General features: G+C 40.7%; 1 protein-coding gene across 2 annotated transcripts in view; it reads left to right on the top strand.

Annotated features, from left to right (window-relative positions):
• Positions 1-16489, top strand: part of RAPGEF5 (Rap guanine nucleotide exchange factor 5) — a 164003-nt gene extending 147514 nt beyond the window's left edge. For both annotated transcript variants that reach the window (XM_027639132.1, XM_027639133.1), the window contains 5 exons: positions 322-372; positions 1409-1496; positions 4884-4948; positions 9475-9529; positions 12813-16489. In XM_027639132.1, coding sequence (XP_027494933.1) covers positions 322-372; positions 1409-1496; positions 4884-4948; positions 9475-9529; positions 12813-12931 — 378 coding nt within the window. In that variant the 3' untranslated portion in view covers positions 12932-16489. The remainder of the gene's footprint in view (positions 1-321; positions 373-1408; positions 1497-4883; positions 4949-9474; positions 9530-12812) is intronic.
• The last annotated feature ends 2089 nt before the right edge of the window (positions 16490-18578 follow it).

Below are 18578 nucleotides of genomic sequence, written 5' to 3'. Positions count from 1 at the left end.
TAGATACGGATATTCAGATAACTGCAGCAGGCGTGGAAGCTAGGGAAGAAAATAAAACCAGATGCTAACAAGCAGTTTCCATAAAAGAAGGATGCAGTGTCCCCGAGGCAAAGCTGCGGGGCTCAGTGCCTCACTGGCATTGCACTGAACATGGTCTGTAATTAGGGCTCTGGGAGCTGAGGAGCAGAGGTTAACTGCCTGCTGATACTTTAGCAGGCACTTCAGCCAAGGCTGTCTCATGGAAAAAAAATTCCTCAGCATTTTTCTGCCTAAATCAACTTCTCTTTTTTTTTTTCCCCTTATCTGTTTTTCCCCCTTCAGAAAATTCCTGGGAAGTTCAAGAAACTTTTCACTGAACTTGAAAGTTTGACAGTAAGTACTGTGCTGACAGCAGAAGAGCATTGCTTGCTTTACTTGCCTTCTTTCTTCCTAATTTATTGTCTTGAGCTGGGACTTGTCTTGTCAGATCCATGATTTGCCGAAGGCCACGTGGCTCTCCAGAGCTCAGAGGTGGTCTCCAAACACAAAAAGGAAGGAGGCTGTATTCCTGACAGCTGGAGGAAGGGCAGAGAGAGGCAAATGTAGTATCAGTTCCCCAGCATCAATTTGGAAGCTCTTCTTTTGCTCTGGTAGTTTATTAGCCTTTATCTGAAGCAACATGCTGCAAATCAGAAAAAGAGGACAGCTGAAGTTTTTTTTAAAAAAAAAAGTCAAAATCTGAGGTAGAGGGTCTTTGTCAGCATTATCAAAGCTAAATAAACAAATGTTTCCTCTGGCTGTCATGGAAGTGGGTGGGTAGTGAGATCCCTGCCTGGAATGGGGAACATGAGATCTGGCCCTTAACAGCTGTCATGCTTCTATACCTGGAGTTTGTAGTAAATGAATGTATTTTCAAGATTCTGTGTGAGCTGGTGTGCAAAAATATTCACTTATATGGGAAATTTAGATGAATTTTGAATTGCCTACACAATGCCATTGATACACACTCCCTTATTTTTTTATTTTATTTTTTTTTGTTGCTGCTTGGTGGTATTATTTTGGGGGGGGTTTTAAGAAGAAATTAATCAGCAATACATTCTGGGATACCTTTCATGCTAGATAGTAAGAGATTTTGCTAATAGAAATTTGTGGGGAAATTACAAAGCAGTCCAAGTGAATCTGTTCTGCAGCTTACTCCCATTTTAGCACTGCTTCATCTAGAGGAACATAATTTCTTTTGTTCCTTTCACTGTTTATGTTTCCTGTTCAGTTTAGCATGTCACCTAGTTTAGAAAACCTTGAGCTACCTTGTTTCCCAAAGAGATCTTTTGTATCTAAATCATGTTCAGATCATAAGCCCATAATGGATTTAGAATTACTCTTTTATAGCCTATTGATTTTTCTCTCTATTACTCAAATGGTTTTGTAGGACCCTTCTCTGAATCACAAAGCTTACAGAGATGCATTCAAGAAAATGAAATCTCCGAAAATCCCCTTCATGCCCTTACTTCTGAAAGGTAATGTTAAAGCTTGGCTTCTCTCTGTTGTCATTAATTAAAATAAGTGAAAGGTGATTTTTCCTTCAGGTGGTCTTAAGATAAGTATGTGACAGATATAGTGGTATCTACAAGATAGCACTTAGTCTGGATAATAAACAACTTCCTTTTAAGACAGGAGGAAGATGGCAATTTTCACACAGGTTTTCAAACTTCATATTGTCCTGTCAGATGTGGATAGAGCTGTGTGCCACTGCTTTGGCCACATCTTCTTCAGTGGAGAAGTGAAACCCTGCAAGCTCCCGAACGGAGCTGCACTGGGTGCATCTGCACCAGTGGCTTCGGTCATGCTGCTACTCTGACATGCCTGTTCAGAGGTGCTTCCCTGCTTCTCTTGGGTGAACCTACCTGGTGTCACCCTGAAGGCAGAACCTACCCTGTCTGTCTGTCCTGAGAGGAGGGGATTTTCAAGTCTCTTGTAGATATGAAAGAGATAAATAAAAATCTAACTATCTAAAGTTATTTTTAAAAACAAAAATCTATTAAAAGAAAGTGCAACTACTTGCTAATGCAGTGAGCTGGGCAGCTAATTAAGTAGCAAGTGTTTCAAATTTTCCATTGTCTTGGGATCATTAATTATTAACTGCCTTGTCTTTGAACATGGTAAATTCATTTGGTTATTCCTGTATTCCGAAAGCACTCTCTTTAGGCCATGTATCCCAACCTGCTGTTGCTGCTGCTGTAAAATGTTTGCAGGCAGTTCTCCAGATCAGTCGGTGACAGTTTGGGAGCCATCAGACACTTCCCCTCTTTGCACACATCAAAGCAGTTTGCATTAATTCAGATGGATACAATTATTAAGGCTTCAAAATCAATATTTTTCTGGTGTTCAGGAGTATGTCTGGACTGCAAACAAGGGCAGCAAACATAAACAAGTCACTTGTAGCAATGATGTCTGCACAGCACTACAATATGGTGTATAAGAACATGCACCTAAGCAACTTCTCTGTTTTAGCATGTACTGGAGATAGCAAGGAGACTTTGAAATTATTGCAGTAATTTTTTTCAATACAGTGGTCCATAAGGAGATGTTGCCAAGGTTGGTAATTCCCAAAGTATTGCACAGTACAAAGGACTTCACTCCATATCAAACATCTTTGTATTAAGGTCATTTCCAAGACCAGTAAAATAGGCATGGATAGAATAGAAAACATTAGTAACTCAACAAATTACTCTATTTCAACACAAGAGGAACAAAAGTAGTTTCAATTAAAAAAATGAAAATTCTTCAATTATGAGAAATAACATCAGAGTGTCCTTTTAAAAGTTAATTAAATTTAAATGCAGAGCTCTCATAGCATACAGATACAGCTTTTGAAAATCAGGCAGATTTTTCAAATGTGTAATAAAATACTGTGATATACCCTTACAACCTAGTTCAGACGCAATTTTCTGCTCCGCTGAATTTATCTAGACTCTTAGTTGTTGGCTGCAAAGCAAATTTCTGTTCCTTCTGCCCTCAGAGATATACACGTTGCTTTCATTGACTTAAAAAGCTGTGTGGAATTTTCTGCTTCCAGTATAAGATTTTCGTTAGAAGTGATGGACAGTTTTTAACAGCATTGATATAGAGACAAGTAATGCCTGTGTCCTGAAGTCATATCCTTTCTGTGTCCCTTTCCCTGGGTGCCCCAAAGCAGCCCAGCAGAAGAGGTGTAGAGGGTCCTGCTCCCTCCTTTCCCCCTGATTTTTAGGATGCTGCACAGGGACAGAGAGGTGCTGGAGGCATCACCAGCATATACTGTGCTCTCTACATTTGCTCAGGAGGGCTGGCTGGACTCTCAGGGCCAGGCTGGCATCTTGCCTGTCCCAGGCAGACCCCAGCCCAGCTGCCCTGGGGGCACAGGAGCTCTCCAGCACCCCTGGAAAGAGTCCCAGCCCTGGGTTTCCACCAGCATATGAAGCCATTAGCATTCCAATTCCACGCAATTACAAAATGCCCTTCAGGCATGAATGAGTCTTTGAAACCCAAGGAAATAAATTAGGTGGGCTGTTTTGGGGGAGGGTGAAGGTAGGGGTGGGTGAAGAGTGTGTGTGTGTGTGTGTGTGTGTGTGTGTAGGTGTGTAGGTGTGTAGGGGAAGGGGAGGTGACAAAGCGTCTTCCAGCATTTGCTGTGGGTTTCCAGTCCTAAAATCGTCCAAAACCACAAGGTCCATGTGGGCATCAGAGGGAGTACTGGGGATGAGCACAGAAGAAATGTTGCGATGCACAGACTGGTGGGCTGGAGGTTGGTACCTCTGCACAGAGGGAGATGTCCTGTTTACTGTGTGCAATTCTTCTGCTGGCAGACACAGCTGTGACTTGTAAGAAGTAGTGGTATTGGAGTGCCATCTCATTACAATAGCGCTGACTCCTCCTGGCACTCCTGGATACCCACACATCCAGGAGAGAGCTGATAGGTGGTGGTGCTCCTGCTAGTATTTTCAGTAATCTCTAGTTGCACTATTGGAGTCAGACCTTCCGTCCCCACGGGAGATCTATTCATGTTCTTTGTATTTAATGCCCAAGATAGTTATGATTTCTGTCCTAATATGCATTAGAAAAATAGAGAAAATTACCACCAGCTACTGTTGTAATTGTAGTGTTAACTTGGCAACATTTATTTTGCCTGATATTTCCCTCCCCCCCCTCCAGTTCATTACACTGTGTTCAGTTCTCTTCCTGGAGTCAAATACAGACCTTTTCCTTTTCTTCTGACCTTTTTGTTGCCTTTGCAAATTCTCTCCCAACAACACTGCATACAAGTGTTTTTTCCTAGCCATAACACTTTGGTTTAGTGCCTTGTGTTTAACCTCTCTGGCTACCCATTGCTGTAGGAGGAGGACTTCAGAGTCAGTGTCCCACAGAGAGAGATGAAAGGGTGTCAGAGCCAGCTCCAGCATCTGGTAGCTCTGCCCCCATGGAGCTCTCTGCCCCCCATAGAGCTCTGGGCTCAGGGACTGACCGGCTCCAGCCCAGGCACAGTCATAGTCATGGGCAACATATCTGGACCAGTACCACGGTGTGTGGAGAGCAGCCATGCCCTGCAGGGCCATCCCTCTGGTTGCCCTCCTGCGCTCCCAACCATCCCCTGTATGTTATGCACCCTGGAAGTAACACATGGAAGAAATCCATGCTCCCTTTTGAAAATACTCTTGTTGCAATGTGTACCTAGTGTTGTTGTCTAATAATCTCTGCATGTCGTCATTAAACCAGAGTTTTGTTCCACTGTTATAATGTATTGTGTCAATCTTTAATGGGATACTTTCCTTTTTTTTTCTTTTTGTTGCTGTTTAGTAATTTTATTTCTTTGCATTAAACAACAAAACCATGAAAAGTAATTATTTTTCCTTTATTTTATTTTTCAGATGTAACATTCATCCATGAAGGAAATAAAACATTTCTGGATAACCTTGTTAATTTTGAAAAGCTGGTAAGCTAATTTTGTCCTTCCTGTTTTTCAAAAGAGTCACGTCCTATTCTTCCCTTTCCCTTCCTTATCTTGTAAGACTAAAAGGTTTTCTTTTGGATGAATCAGGAAGAAAAATGGGTAAAAAAGAGCAAACATGAGAAAACAGTCAACAGTCTATCTCCCCTGCCCCTTTCCTCTGCTCCTCTCTGTTGTCATTCCTTCCTCCTCCACTTCTTTGTAAAATGTCTAACCCACTAATGGCCATCACACAGTCCACTCGTTTTTTTACTGAGTGAGATCAATTCCTTTGCACCACTTGATGGACTATTTCTTATCAGTTAAGTTCTCCTGCTTCAGCTTTCTCTGAATTATGTTTCATTCCTTTTTTTTTCTCAAGGCTTCTCTAGTATCTCACTTAAGAAAAGGTTCCTCTACTTTATCACCTGCCACTGATATGGTAATTCCAGGGATTTTGAATGAAAGAGAAGTTTTTTGATCTAGGTTAGATGATGAAGAAAATAATGCCTGAAATATGAATTAAACTGACTGTAAATATCACTATTTTAACTTTTATGCATAAGGGCACTTACTGACATTGTATCTTTGGCCACATTCACTCTAGACATCATATGACATCTACTCTGGCATAATATTACTGATAGAGTTTTGATTTCCCTAGTTTGCCTTTTTTTTATATATATAATATTTTCACAGCACAAAGCCAAAATCTGTATATCTGAACAGTGATGGAGTAGAGAAGTTTGGATTATTTTGGTGGTGAAGATGGTGGTGGTTTGTTTGGTTTGCTTTTTTTGTTGGCCTGTAGTATTTGATCAAGAAACCAAAATGTTTTTTCCCAATTGCTCTAGGTATGCCACAGGACTGTTAGTCCAGATGGCTGTGCCTGGTGAATTTTTCCCAACTATTTTCTCCATGTGTTTACGCTTGTTTGAGAATGAACATGCAACCATGGAGTTATTCATGAACCAGATGTTGAACTTATTTTCACATCCTATCATAATGCACACTGTCTTTCAACTTACAAGCAGATGTAGAGTTTGACTTTTGAACCTGAGCTCCTTTTTTTTGTGTTTTCTATTTGATTTCTGTACCTTTTCTTGTTGCAGAATTTAGGAGAACACTGATTTGCATTTAACGAAAGGTTTTCTTGTCCCAAGTCCATTAACTATTTGACCTTTAGGTGTTTGCATAAAACCCATTAGCATGTTCTTCTTCATTGCCTCTTGGAAGTACATCCAATTAACATGTAAATTAAACTAGCCCTTGATGCACAATAATTGTTACTAAAATCCCCCCACTGGCCCATATATTTGTTTAGTGAATATGTAGGATCTAATTCTTGTTTCAGTCTTAGCAGACCTTGTTTGTTTGTTTGTTTGTTGTTTAATCATGTATATGGTTAATGTATCCTGGGCTTGCTGGGTGAGAATTCCAGTCCTTCCTGTCACCATTGTGTCTCCAGAGGCAGTGAGAGCTTTGCTAATTGACTTCTGTGAGCCAGGATTTCACCTTTTCCATTCAAATGGATAATGGGCATTTTAAATGGCAGGGGGGAGAGTCTGAGGTGATGGTCATGAGGTAAGGGTTATTCAGATTGACACTTCCTCCAAATTATTAGTCAGATCACGCTCTTGGAAACCCTGTGTACATATGAATGCAGGCAATAGTGCAAGCTTAGGAAGTAGGGGCTTAGGAGAGATTTAAATATCAGTGTAGTGGAAACTCAGGCAGTGCACTGGTATTACACTGGCTCATTTGAATGTTAAGGGATTTAGTCAGTGGGCATGAACTAACAAGATGCATCACACATTATCACATATACATCAGGCCATGTTTCTTTTCTAATTATAAGGGCTTTGTCCCAAAGAACAATGTCTTCCTTGGTGTGCTACACTGAACACTGAAGTGCTGAGCACTTTCTGGCCTTTGCTGAGAAAAATTAGGATTGACATTGACTCCTGCTGGGTTTGGATCAAGCCACTGAACCTCACCTGCAAATTTGCTGTTGCAGAAAAAGAATAAAAGAATTATTCTACCATAGCAGATTACTGCTTTGGGGAAGGAACTTACTGTTATAAATGAGTAGAGTTTCTACTTATGAATACCAACACAAAGATGGTTTCTTGTGTCTCCGTTTGGATCAGTATTTTGAAATATTTCATTTTTGCATTAAACATCTCGTCTGAAGGAGGACTTGTCAGTTTGAACCATTATTTTTTCCAACTATGTTAGTTGGTTTAATAAAAGGTCTTATTTCTCCCTACAGTCCCTGCTTCTTTTATATTCTTAGACCTCAACAACCCTACCATGACTGAATTTGATTTGACATGATGTGATTGCAGTGGAGACAAAGTTAATTCAAAATATAAAGAAGGAAATTTGCAAAGAGAAGAAAGTGAAATGATCTTTTGTCTCAGGAATGTTACCTAGCTTTAGCAAAAAGTGAAGGGCTTATTTAACTCCATTTTGGGTAAAATCTAGTCTACAGTAGCATTAGATTGATTTTTGGTATCATACTTACTTCCTCAACTGAAGGAATAAATGAAAATATGGTCTTATGCTGTTACATCTCAAGGTATTTCCATGGTATTTTCTGAGCTGCTTGGTCAGAAACCACTGAAAGGTGGTTTCTTCAGGTTTTTCTCTCCAGTCAGCCACTAGCCATATCTTAGCAATGACATATCTTATCCACACTTCAGCAAACTCTAATACAGGTCAGTGGCCATTACCATTTTCGATAGTACCAGCTTACCTAGCGCCTTCATCTGTAAGGACTGTGTGCTGCAGCTGAGGGTTCTCAACCCCCACCCCCCAAATATCTATGCAACCCTCGAGCCTGAGTTTTTGCAGTTAAAGGTGTGTTACTCATCACACTAACAGTATGCACGCACCTGTTTAAACAGCTAGGAGATAGCATTTGCTTTGCAGATAAATTGGCTGATTTTCTGTATTACTTTTGGATCCCAGAGAGCTGAAAACAGAGAGAAATTCCTAATTAGGCTACTAAAGCCAGGAGATTTGGAATTCTGCTCGAAGTGTTCCACAGAGAGCTTCTTTCCTTACCAGAGCATCACCTCCAGAAGCTAATCTTGGGATGGACCCTCACACTGACTGACTACAAAGAAGAAACAGCAAAAAGTTACAGTGTGTGTGATAGTAGGGCCTCTCTTACTTCTAAAATCCAAATGCAAAGGGAAATGCTGGAAAACATCACAGTAGCAGCATTGGTGGAAGTTGTAGGTCTCCCAGTACTCACACTATTGATCAGGAAACCTAGATCATCTCATTAGAACTTCATTATAAACAGTGCAAGGACATCAGCACAAGAGAGTCATGATTTCATGGCAAATGAACCACAGCGGGTAATAAGAAAAATTATTTTGATTCACTGATGAAAGGAATATGAAGTTTCCATTAAATGTGCTCTTGTGATAAGCTTTTCTGTGGAGAAGCCTTGTAAACCTCTCCCAGGGGGTTGAGAGATGAGCTGTTCTGCATCGTTCTGGTCTTAAACATAGTCTGCTCAAGAGAGTTAATCCTTTCCACCTCTGATCATTTTTGAGGGAGATACGAGAAGAGCATTAGCTGTTTGCATGAGCTATCAGATCATGCCTGATAACTGCAATTTGCTTCAATTAATTACTAGATTTGGTGAAGAGTTGCCACAGAAGCAGTGAAATTAGGAAAAGTAATGGTTTAAGAACTTTATGAGTAGTATCTAGGGAAAATGAACTCACTCCACTGATTTGTAGTGAACAGTCTCAGTTTTTGTAAGTTGAAGACTTGAGCCTGAATGACAAACTGAACTTAAACCCTTTATTTCTTCTGCATAATCTAAGTGAAGATCCAATATCCCTGTTTAGCACCAGCTTTTGTTAAAATAGCATACCTACAGGATAGTCTTATTTGGTACATGCCTGCGGAGATGTCAGGGTGCTTGCTCTGCAGCATTTAGGTTATGGGCTGCTTTTTTGTTGTGCTGGTTATACTGCAGAAAACTGCCTAGCTGATACTGGTACCTGATTGTGCTAGGCATTATACAAGTATATGCCAAGGGCTGTAGTCTGTGCCACAAAGAGGCTTATAGTCTAATTATACAACATGTGGAGACAGAAGGAGAGGTTGCAGACTACAGAATATCCTGGATAATGCACTAAAGCTGGGGTTGAGCTCTGAGGACTCACCCAGTCCACAGGACTTCCTTGCTGTAGGCTTTCAGTTTAATAAAAGTCACTGGAACAAAAATGAGCAATTGTTTGATTATTTTCCATGACCACTTCCCATGGGCTCTTAGGGAGTTGTTCTCATTTAATCAGGGTGATACCAAGAAGACATCTAGAGTAACCCTGTTTCATCAAATGGTATCACTAAGATAAAGAGCAAAGTTTCTCCTACTGTCTTCATTTTCTACCTTATTACAGTTTCTTTTTGCTGTACAGTGTAGGGCAAGGAGATTTCTCAGGCTTTTCTAATGACAGAATCTGTCTCAGGTTTTTGCAGTAATGTTTTTTGCCTTTTCTTTGCAGCACATGATTGCAGACACTGTTCGGTCATTGAGACATTGCAGAAATAACCAATTTGGTGAGTAGCCAAAATTTCCTACTTATTTTGCATTTGTACGCCCTTGAGGGTTTGTTGGTTGTTTTGTTTTGTTTTGGTGTTTTTCCTCTGTTTTCTTTTCAGTTGCTCATGTTTACTACAGCAGCAAAATGTGGACAACAATTATTTAACCAATTGGCAAGAGAGGGCATGGTTGTGGGAAGATCAGCATAACAGAAATGGATGCAGTTTTACTTTACAAAATGTTTGTAGAAACAGCTTCCAAACTTTAATAAATTATTTTCCTACAAAAATTACTACCTCTTCAAAACCCTATGTAAGATCTGTGCCAGCTGTACTTAATAATGGAGGCCTCTGGTGTATGCTGCTGTTTCTCCTTTTCCCAGCTATGACGAAGTTAACTCAGTCTCCTGCCAGTCTGTGTGTTTTGGTAATGGATTCACAGCTGTCTTGGCTTCCAGTAGCTAAAAGATGGCATTAATCACCACAGCTTTTCACTTGGCTTTTCACCAAGAACATCTGTTTGCTTATTTTGGGTTCCTAATGTCATTTCACAAAATTGGAGAAGTCCGGAAGGTATGAAGATTCCGTGGGTTTCACAAAAGTGATGGGGGGTGTTGTGTTAGTACCTGTGCTAGGGGAAGCTGCAAATAAATCTGTCTGCTTTAGACACTGGAGAATCTATGCTGATGGGAAGAGTTGTGAGTGCCTCGGGGACATAGATGACTTCTTTTTGTTTGCTTTTTTTGTTTGTTTTGTTTTGTTTTGTTTCTGCCTTGTTAGCCTCCAGAGAATCCAACCCTAAGGGACCGAGTCAGAAGAACCCAGCTTGCTTTGTTCCACTGCTCACAGAGGAGAAACCTCGTTTTCTCCTTCTCAGAGTTTCTTATTCTCTGCAGAGAGGTTAAATACAGGAAGGGGACAAAAGCAACACTAGTTTAAGAAGTGGTTAGTTTTTAAGCCAAATCTAGTAAACATGTCATTTATTGAGGCCACTAAAACCTCTTTTTCAAAGATGAGTTCAAAACTGTGCTGCAGCCTTGGGGAAAACAGAGTCTGAATCATTTTTTTTCCAGCTGAATTTTCAACAGCTGTCAGTATGGACTCCAGCAAAAAGAATAATAATCATTTTGTGTATAAATACAGGTACCTTTGAGAATTATGGTTCCTGTATTATTTTGAGATAAATGTATAAGAGAGGGAGAGAGAGAGAAGGAGCAAGATGTGCCTTGAGCCTTTTATTTTTTTTTTCAGATAATGAAGGCATTATTGGTTAATCCAAACCATGCCTGTAAATTAAAATATCTCTTATTTGGCATTATAAAATGTAGCACTGGTTCCTTCTAATGATGTGAGGGTTTTTTTGCACCTTCTCTGCACATCTTTCATCTCATTTTTGCCTTTTCTTTTTCCAAGTGGTTTTCTAAGTCCTACAACAGAAATCTAAGGTTAATACCTGAGATTTACCATATAATCTGGTAGTTTGAAGTACGTGATTGTTATTTTATTTTGCTACAGACTTGATTTATTGTGAAGCTGGCATTTAAAAAGCAGCTTATACAGACATCCCTGTAGGCACTTTTTTTTCTTAAATGCATTTAGGCATGAAATGAATTCACTGAATATTTATTGAGACTTTATGGACAGTTTCCTTTTCTAGTGGGCTTATTTTGCTCTCAGAAATGTGAGTCTTTCTACTGCATCAATTCCCAGATTGGCTTAAGAGCAGCAGGCATCCCACTGTAGGAAAGAATTCAAACAAAACTAAGCAAGGAATATTATTATTGTTTATGAACTGTATCATGTGTGTTAAGCTTGCAGGCCAAAGTGTTTCTGGATTAGAAACTGGTTAGGTTCCAAGTAAGACTGAAATGCCTTTTTATTGGAAATAACATGTTTGCGTCCTAAATGCTGAAAACAAATAATAGCATTTCCAAAGTGAGGAAAAACAGCCCTAGAAAATAACATAATTCAAGCTTTTGTCATTTGAGGTGTTAATGAGAAATACAAATGTTTTTCAGTATGTTCAGCACAGCTGCTGAGGTCCTGTTCCCTCAGAACAAAAAGGTCATTTCTGTATTCTGACACAGATTTATCACATTGTCCTGTTCTCTCTGACATTACTCAAGTTAGATGGCTGCTCGAAAATAGCTCTTTAAAATAGTTGCCCAGGAACCCTGTTAGCAGCCACATGCAGAACTGGCTGCATTCACATCCCATGTTGCCCACACAGCATCATGCAGTGATCTTCAGAAAAGAGGGATGGTTGATTCCTGGAAACCTCGTATAGCTAGAGAGTGTGGAGAAAAGGATGATAATAAAACAAAGGAGAAGGAGGAAGTGTGTGAGTTAAGCTAATTGGTTCAGGGAATTTTGAGGAGTTTTCTTTGTTCATTTATGGTAATATTAAAAATTCCTTGAGGACATGGACTAGAAGCGAGCTTTCCACCTTTGCTCATTTGTCAGCAGTCATCAGTGTTGCTTTCTCTGCCTGTCTTGATGGATCTTGTGGCCATGGGCTTAGTTTTTCCTTTTCCACTTCTGCTAGTACCAGCCATGGTGGAGCGTTTCACAGAAAATGAGTTCCCACAAGCCCATGATGCGCATAAAGCTTGTAACAGAGAACATCTGCCATTGAAGCCACCCTTCAGTTTGTCTGTTACACAGCTAATTCCTCTTGCTGTGTAAACTCCCATGAAATGACAGCATGACTCTTGCCTCTGTTACTAGATCAGAAATCAAAAGCATAACAGATCAAAACGTGGGAGCCTGTCAGAGCAGCTTTGAAGAGCTTTCGTATCCATCTGCTGTGCTGTCACCTTTCACCAGCTCTGAAGACACTCATTCAGGGCCTGCTGTCTTCTGAACTCGTGTTAAAATTTTTTAAAAGTTAGAGTCCCATGCATGCCCACCCATGCTTAAGGCCCCGTTGTGCTGCAAGAGCAGCACAAAGGAAACCCTTAACAGAGAATGGACTGCCTGTACTGCCAGCAGGAGTAAGTCTTCCTCTTGGGAAGAGTCAGCTTCTTGCTGTCCACTTGTCCCTCCTTTGTGCATGCTGGCTGCTCAGCATTGCGTATGTATTTCTTCTCCCCTTTTCTCTATCAAGCTGTTACCTTATGCATTGCACTTAAACAGCATTACTGTTTAAGTGCAATGCATAAGGTTTTGCATAAGATTACTGTCTGTCTTTCTTTTGACTGTCTAGCACCTGACACATGGCATACCAGTGACTTTCTAACACAGGACAGAGAAGCAGGCAAGGCACAGCTTTCTGATCCATCCTCTTTCTTCTGTCTTGCAGGCAATGAAGTTCCTTCGAAAGAGCATCATGAGCTGAAGCCATATGTCCATCACCTGCATGTCATCGACAACCAGCAAGCTCTGTTTGAGCTTTCTCACAGGATAGAGCCACGAGTGTGAGCGTACACAGCTTCCTATAACCTTGTAACTGCAGCACTTTGAATTAAGTGAATGTTTATGCCAAGCATGTTGCTTCCCTATATAAGAACAGTTTACTGAGTTTTATCAGTAGCTCACACAACATGCGCAGGAAAATCAGGCAAGAGCCAGCAAAGGAACTGCTCACAGAGTTGCAGGGCAAGCTTGGTGCCATTCCCACTGGTCACTGGGATGTGAGGGAGCGGAGCAGCGTCCTTTGAACTCAGGAGCTTGGTTTCTGTGAAAATATTGTTTGGTCCTGTGTAGCTTTCAATGCAGATTCTGCCAGTATTAGAATGAAAGGAATCATCATGTCACAGCAGCAAAACATTTCAGCAAGCAACATGCCGCAAGGGGATTGATTCCCAGTTCACCACATATGTACCTCACTAATTCAAGGCTGCCAAAGTATTGTTGCCAAAAATATGTGCAATCTCTGCAGTTCCTTTGAGTCCACTGGAGCATCATATTTGAGATAAGTGCAAACAACCAAGGATGGGAATATAACAAGGCAGCACAACCAGATGAAACTCAAGTGTGTGTCGTGTTGTGGAGATCAGCAGTAAACAGTTCATGCTGTTATGGTCCCTTTAAGAACCTGTTCATTCACACTGTAAGAACCAATCCACTTTCGTTGCAATTCATGGACACAATTGTTTGTATACTGAAAACATGTTATTTTCTTCCTTTTCAGTTATTTCAGATTTAGCACTGGGTCCTGCAGTTAACACGTTATAAATTATTATAGCAGAAGCTTTGTTTTCTGCTTGGATTACAGCCTCCTTGATGTCTATTCAGAGGCAATGCCTAGATCCACCTATATTCCTCACTCATCTCCTGGAAATACCATTTCAGCAGGTAAAACTTCACCTAACTTGCACATGCTTCTAGTTTTTAAAGAACTGAAAGGTGCACCTTACAGGGTACCACCGTAATTGCCTGCATACACACCGAGCTCTCAGCATCAGGGTCCCTTTACTGCTTTTGTCCCTCTCATACCCTTCCCCTAGCCAGTTCTCATGTAGCTACAAGTACTACATCTGGGCATGTACTGAGGCAGCATTTCTAAAGTCTTGTCTACAGCTGACCTACATCTCAAGCGCCATCATAACCATAGCTCTGGTTTTCAGTGCTAAGAAGTTGCCCTGAAATAACCTAGTGAATGCTGCAGGCAATGTGCAGAGTGCTGCACGGTCTGGCACGTGTTTGTACACTGACTCATGGCAACAGTCCTTTTGCACAGCAGGGAGGATACACAGCATCGCTTGCCCATCTCTATTGAATGTTTTCCACATGAGGAAGACTTCCAAGAAAATGCTCATTTACTAAAATGTGGGAATACTGAAGTAGCATGCTCTTCATCATTGTGTTATCTCTGGTTTAAAGGGATTTTAAAAAAGCAGCTTTAACAAGTAGTCTGTGGGGGAATCTGTAGAATGCATTCAGTTTTCCCATCTGTGAAATATTGTATAGATCTATTGTAAAGGAAACAGATGTTTCAGAAATGTATTTGCTTGTACTTTGTTATTATTATCAAATACTATATGATTTTTTTTTTTTTTAGAAAAAAATCTTCTTTTTACCCAGTAAAAAGAAAAAAAAAATAAACTCTTGCTGGCCATGGAGTAAAAATTTCCTATGTTCTTCTGTAGATGTGACTGCACATATTGTAAATAACTCTTTAGTGCAAACAGACCAAAACTGTTCAGATGAAGATACTAGCTGTGGTGGGCACCTTTTTGCAATGTAAGAACAAAAACCAGATGCAATTTGTTGCTTGTGTTATTGCAGTTCTTCCTCTGGCTACAACACTCAGAATTCCCACCCTAACTGCATTACCTGGGTGGTTTCCTGGGTTTTGAGCTCCCCCTTGTGAATTGTTTTTTTACTGTGGCATTATTTCTAGGAGCCTGTATGTAGACCATGCTTCTGCTCATATGGTGTAACTCTTTGGTCCACAAATTGTTCTCTTGAAATCTGTGGGAGAGGGAGGATTAGAAGGTATTCAGGGTGAGAAAGTGACGCTGTTTCTCAGTTCACTGCATTTGGCTCTGTGATAGTTTTGGGTAGTTACTGCTGATGAAGCAACAGAGATGCCAGAGAAGAATAAAAGACAAGGAAACAAAAGGGGGGGCGGGGAATAATAATGACTCTGTGCTGCGGCTTTGATTTGAAAGCCTGCTAGAGTGACCTTGAAGGCTCCTCACTCTGCCAATTCAAAATGAAGTAAAGGGATGGGTTAACTTGTACCAGTAGGCTTCAAGCCAGCTGAGGTGTTGGCTATCTGCACCACTGTAATTTCACGCTAAATCAGCTGTTGTATACCCCTTGCAGCTGGCATAAAATCGGTTTGAAGGCATATAGCCAGAATTAACCTTGTTATCTATGTTAGACTACTAATTAGCTATACTGTTTATAACTTTAAAACTAGTTTTTATAGTGGCGTGTATAACTTGGATATAAATTTCTGGTCGCAGGGTCCAACATGTCTGCATCAGTTTCATGTTGAAAATATGGACCTTTTAACTGTTACCATAAAAGAAAGGCAAATAGCCTTAACCCATAGCTAATGTCTAATTTAAAAAAAGGCCCTTCAGAGACTTTGTTCAACAGGTGAAGTATTGCAGAGCTTTGCCGCAGACTGGCAAGCAGTTTGAAGGGGAGGTGGTTGGGAGAAGAACTATAAGTAAACCCTGTGAAAGGGAAGGGTAATACTACAGAGCCTCTGCCAGGGTCCAGCATTGGTGATTTTTTTTTTTTTTAATATCCTTCAATAATGCAATTAGGTTACATAGGATAAAATTAATAAATCTTGTAAATTCAGTTTATCACAGTCACACCTAGGCTTAAATACTCTGCAATTTTTTTATAGTAGCTAGGAGGATCGGTTATACATAACAAAGGAAGGAGCTATGTCACTTTATACCTCTTTGATGTGGGATTTTGTTGCAACAAATTTAGATGTTTCTATGACACAGCTTGTTGATTCCAGCACCATCTTGGATAGTAATAAATTTCATTTGCATAACAGTGGCAAAAAAAAGAAATATGTAAATACTAAAAATTTTAGCAGAGTAATATTTATTTGCATAGCCTATTTATTGTGATCTTATACACTGTTAAACACTGGGATGAAGTCAATGAGCTGAGGTAAGAACACCTGCCTGTTCTCTCTGAGTGCCATAATGGTGTCAGCTTGCATTAAAAGTAATAAAATAGAAGCCCCCAAATCAAGGTATTTACCTGACTTCTCAGGGACTACAGCTAGTAGTTATCCACCATTATGAGACCTGGTATGTATGAAATAATCTGATTTACCAGAATCAATGTTGCCAATGTTTTCCTTTGCATATTTCATGCTTGTTTGCCTGTACATACTATTGTGTCGTGTATTTATGAGAGCTAGTAAGCAATAATTTATATGTCAAAATGGCCAAGCAATACAAGGTTAAAACTTGTAGAAGCAACTGTTATGTTTATCTTGCATTTTCCAGTGTTTTTTAATATTGCTTTTCAAAATATAAAAACTACCTTAATGAAGTCTGGGCTCTGTGCCTTCATGCCTACCACAGATACTTATTGTTCCTATATGGAGTATTTTACTTCCAGTCATTCAGTTCCACAAATCCTCACTGCTTTTTTTGAGGTGGATGCAGACTCACGTAGAGGCTCAGGAGCCTGACCCCATTCAGAGCTGCTCATATGTCTCTGGTCAGTCGGATTTGCTGGTACCAGTGTTTCAAAGCAGGAATGATGTTAATGAGGTCTCAGCTGTGACCTGTCATCACAGTGCAGTCAAAGAGGGGCCTCGAGCTGCCGTGAGAAGTCCCTGTGGGGGAGGGGAGGAGTAAATCTATCTTCATATCCTCTGGAGGCTGCTTATTGGCACTTGATCCTCTCACTGAGGACAGCAAATGCTTTCCCCTGTCATCAGTCATCCCTGACGGTGCTGTTTCCCCTCCTTCGTCTGGGCTCGTCTGCAGCAGGGAATGCAAAGCTCAGGATGAGCTACAAGTGCACTGTAACACAGCTGAGGCTTGCCCTGTCCTTCCGTCCTTTCCACTTGCAAACCCTGGGAACCAGTAAGCCAAACCTGGCTATTTCGAACAGAAATAGCACCTGGTACTCACTAGCGTGATGTCTGTTGAAAGTGCTTTACAAATTGGGAGTACTTAATCCTCTGTCTGCACTTTAAGGAGTCTTAAGCCTGACCTACAAAGTGCCAGCGTTAATATACAGATAGGGTGAATTTTAATATTAGTATTTAAAACAAGCCTAAATTGTTGACACTTCTCTGTAATGATGTTTAAAGAAACATTACAGACAGACATCCTTTTCTAGATCCAGTTGCACAAGCTGAAGAATTTACAGTCCCAGCTGTTTATGACTGCCCTTTTTTGGATATCATTGCTCTCCACAGTGGAGCCCAGAAGATCAGAGGAGAATCTCCTTAACCTATTGCCACATGTGGCTACATGCAAGCAACTAACTTTGCAGCAAAGGGCTCTCCTTCCATCCATCAGCCTTGCTGGGAGATTTTCATAAGAAGCTAGTGATGGTATCTTTAAGATGATTTGCAAATGGGAGAGTGTAGAGCTGAGGATAGCTGCCTTACAGCTCCAGCTGTGCTAGAAGAACCACAAGATGAGGCTGCTGCATTGCAGATGTTGTCCCTTCAGACCGTCTTGCTAAACTATTCAAACAAGGGTTCCTCTATCCCTGTCCACCAAAAAGATCTTGATTGGCAAAAGGCTGCCATTTAGTCTGCTCAGTGGTCTATGAATTTTAACTGAAGTATTCGGAGAGGCTTGTGATGAGTCATTCCTTTAGGAGCTGTATGACTGTGATAGACAGCAGGTGGGAGCAGTTTGCTTGGGGGCCAGCACTGCCCTCTGTGCAGAGCAGGACTGACCTGCATGGGGATAACTGCTCTACACTATGTAAAAGTGACTTCCTCTTCTCAGTAGGAGGAAGCACTCAACTGGAAAAACAAACCTCCTGAATATTTGCTGTGTTTCGCATACCAACAGACTTTCATGCCACCCAGAGCATATACCCCTGATTCGTGCTGTCTTTTGCCATGGGTGTGGCAGCTGAGTTGCACACATAACAAAACCCAAAAAAGGTAAGTCTTCCTCTGCCTCCACAGCTACAATGTTCACCATTTCACACTGGAGACTTGTGTGATGGCACCCTCCATGCATGGCTACAATAATACTGTGAAATGCTTGTAGTTGTATCAGAGTTAAAAGAATAAAGCAGGATAATTAATAAAGTCCAGAGAACTGAGGAGGCCTGTAATGGTGGGCCAAATGAACAACTGTTGAAGCAAGGAGAGAAGTGTTCTGTATTCCCTCTTGTCTGGAAGAAGGTCTTTGGATCTTGAACATATTTTTCTCCATCCCTTTCCTATGCCAGGGAGAGAAAGGGGCATGATCTTGAAAGCCTTGGAAAACTTCCTTTACTCTGAAGGGTGCTGATGACTTTTTTCAGGTCTGATTTCCCCAGGGAAGATCCTCAGGGTAGAGTCACTCTTCCCCATTTAGAAAAACACAACAATCCTAGGGAAACCAGGCAGTTAAAACCCAGGGAAAACCTCCTTTTGGGATTAGGAAAGAGAAGAGTCATT

The sequence above is a fragment of the Corapipo altera genome, unplaced genomic scaffold (genome assembly GCF_003945725.1).
Source record: "Corapipo altera isolate COAL_440 unplaced genomic scaffold, ASM394572v1 44, whole genome shotgun sequence".
Lineage (NCBI taxonomy): Eukaryota > Metazoa > Chordata > Aves > Passeriformes > Pipridae > Corapipo > Corapipo altera.
The sequence above is the reverse complement of the archived record's forward strand: the minus strand, read 5'-3'. Positions and strand labels throughout refer to the sequence as shown.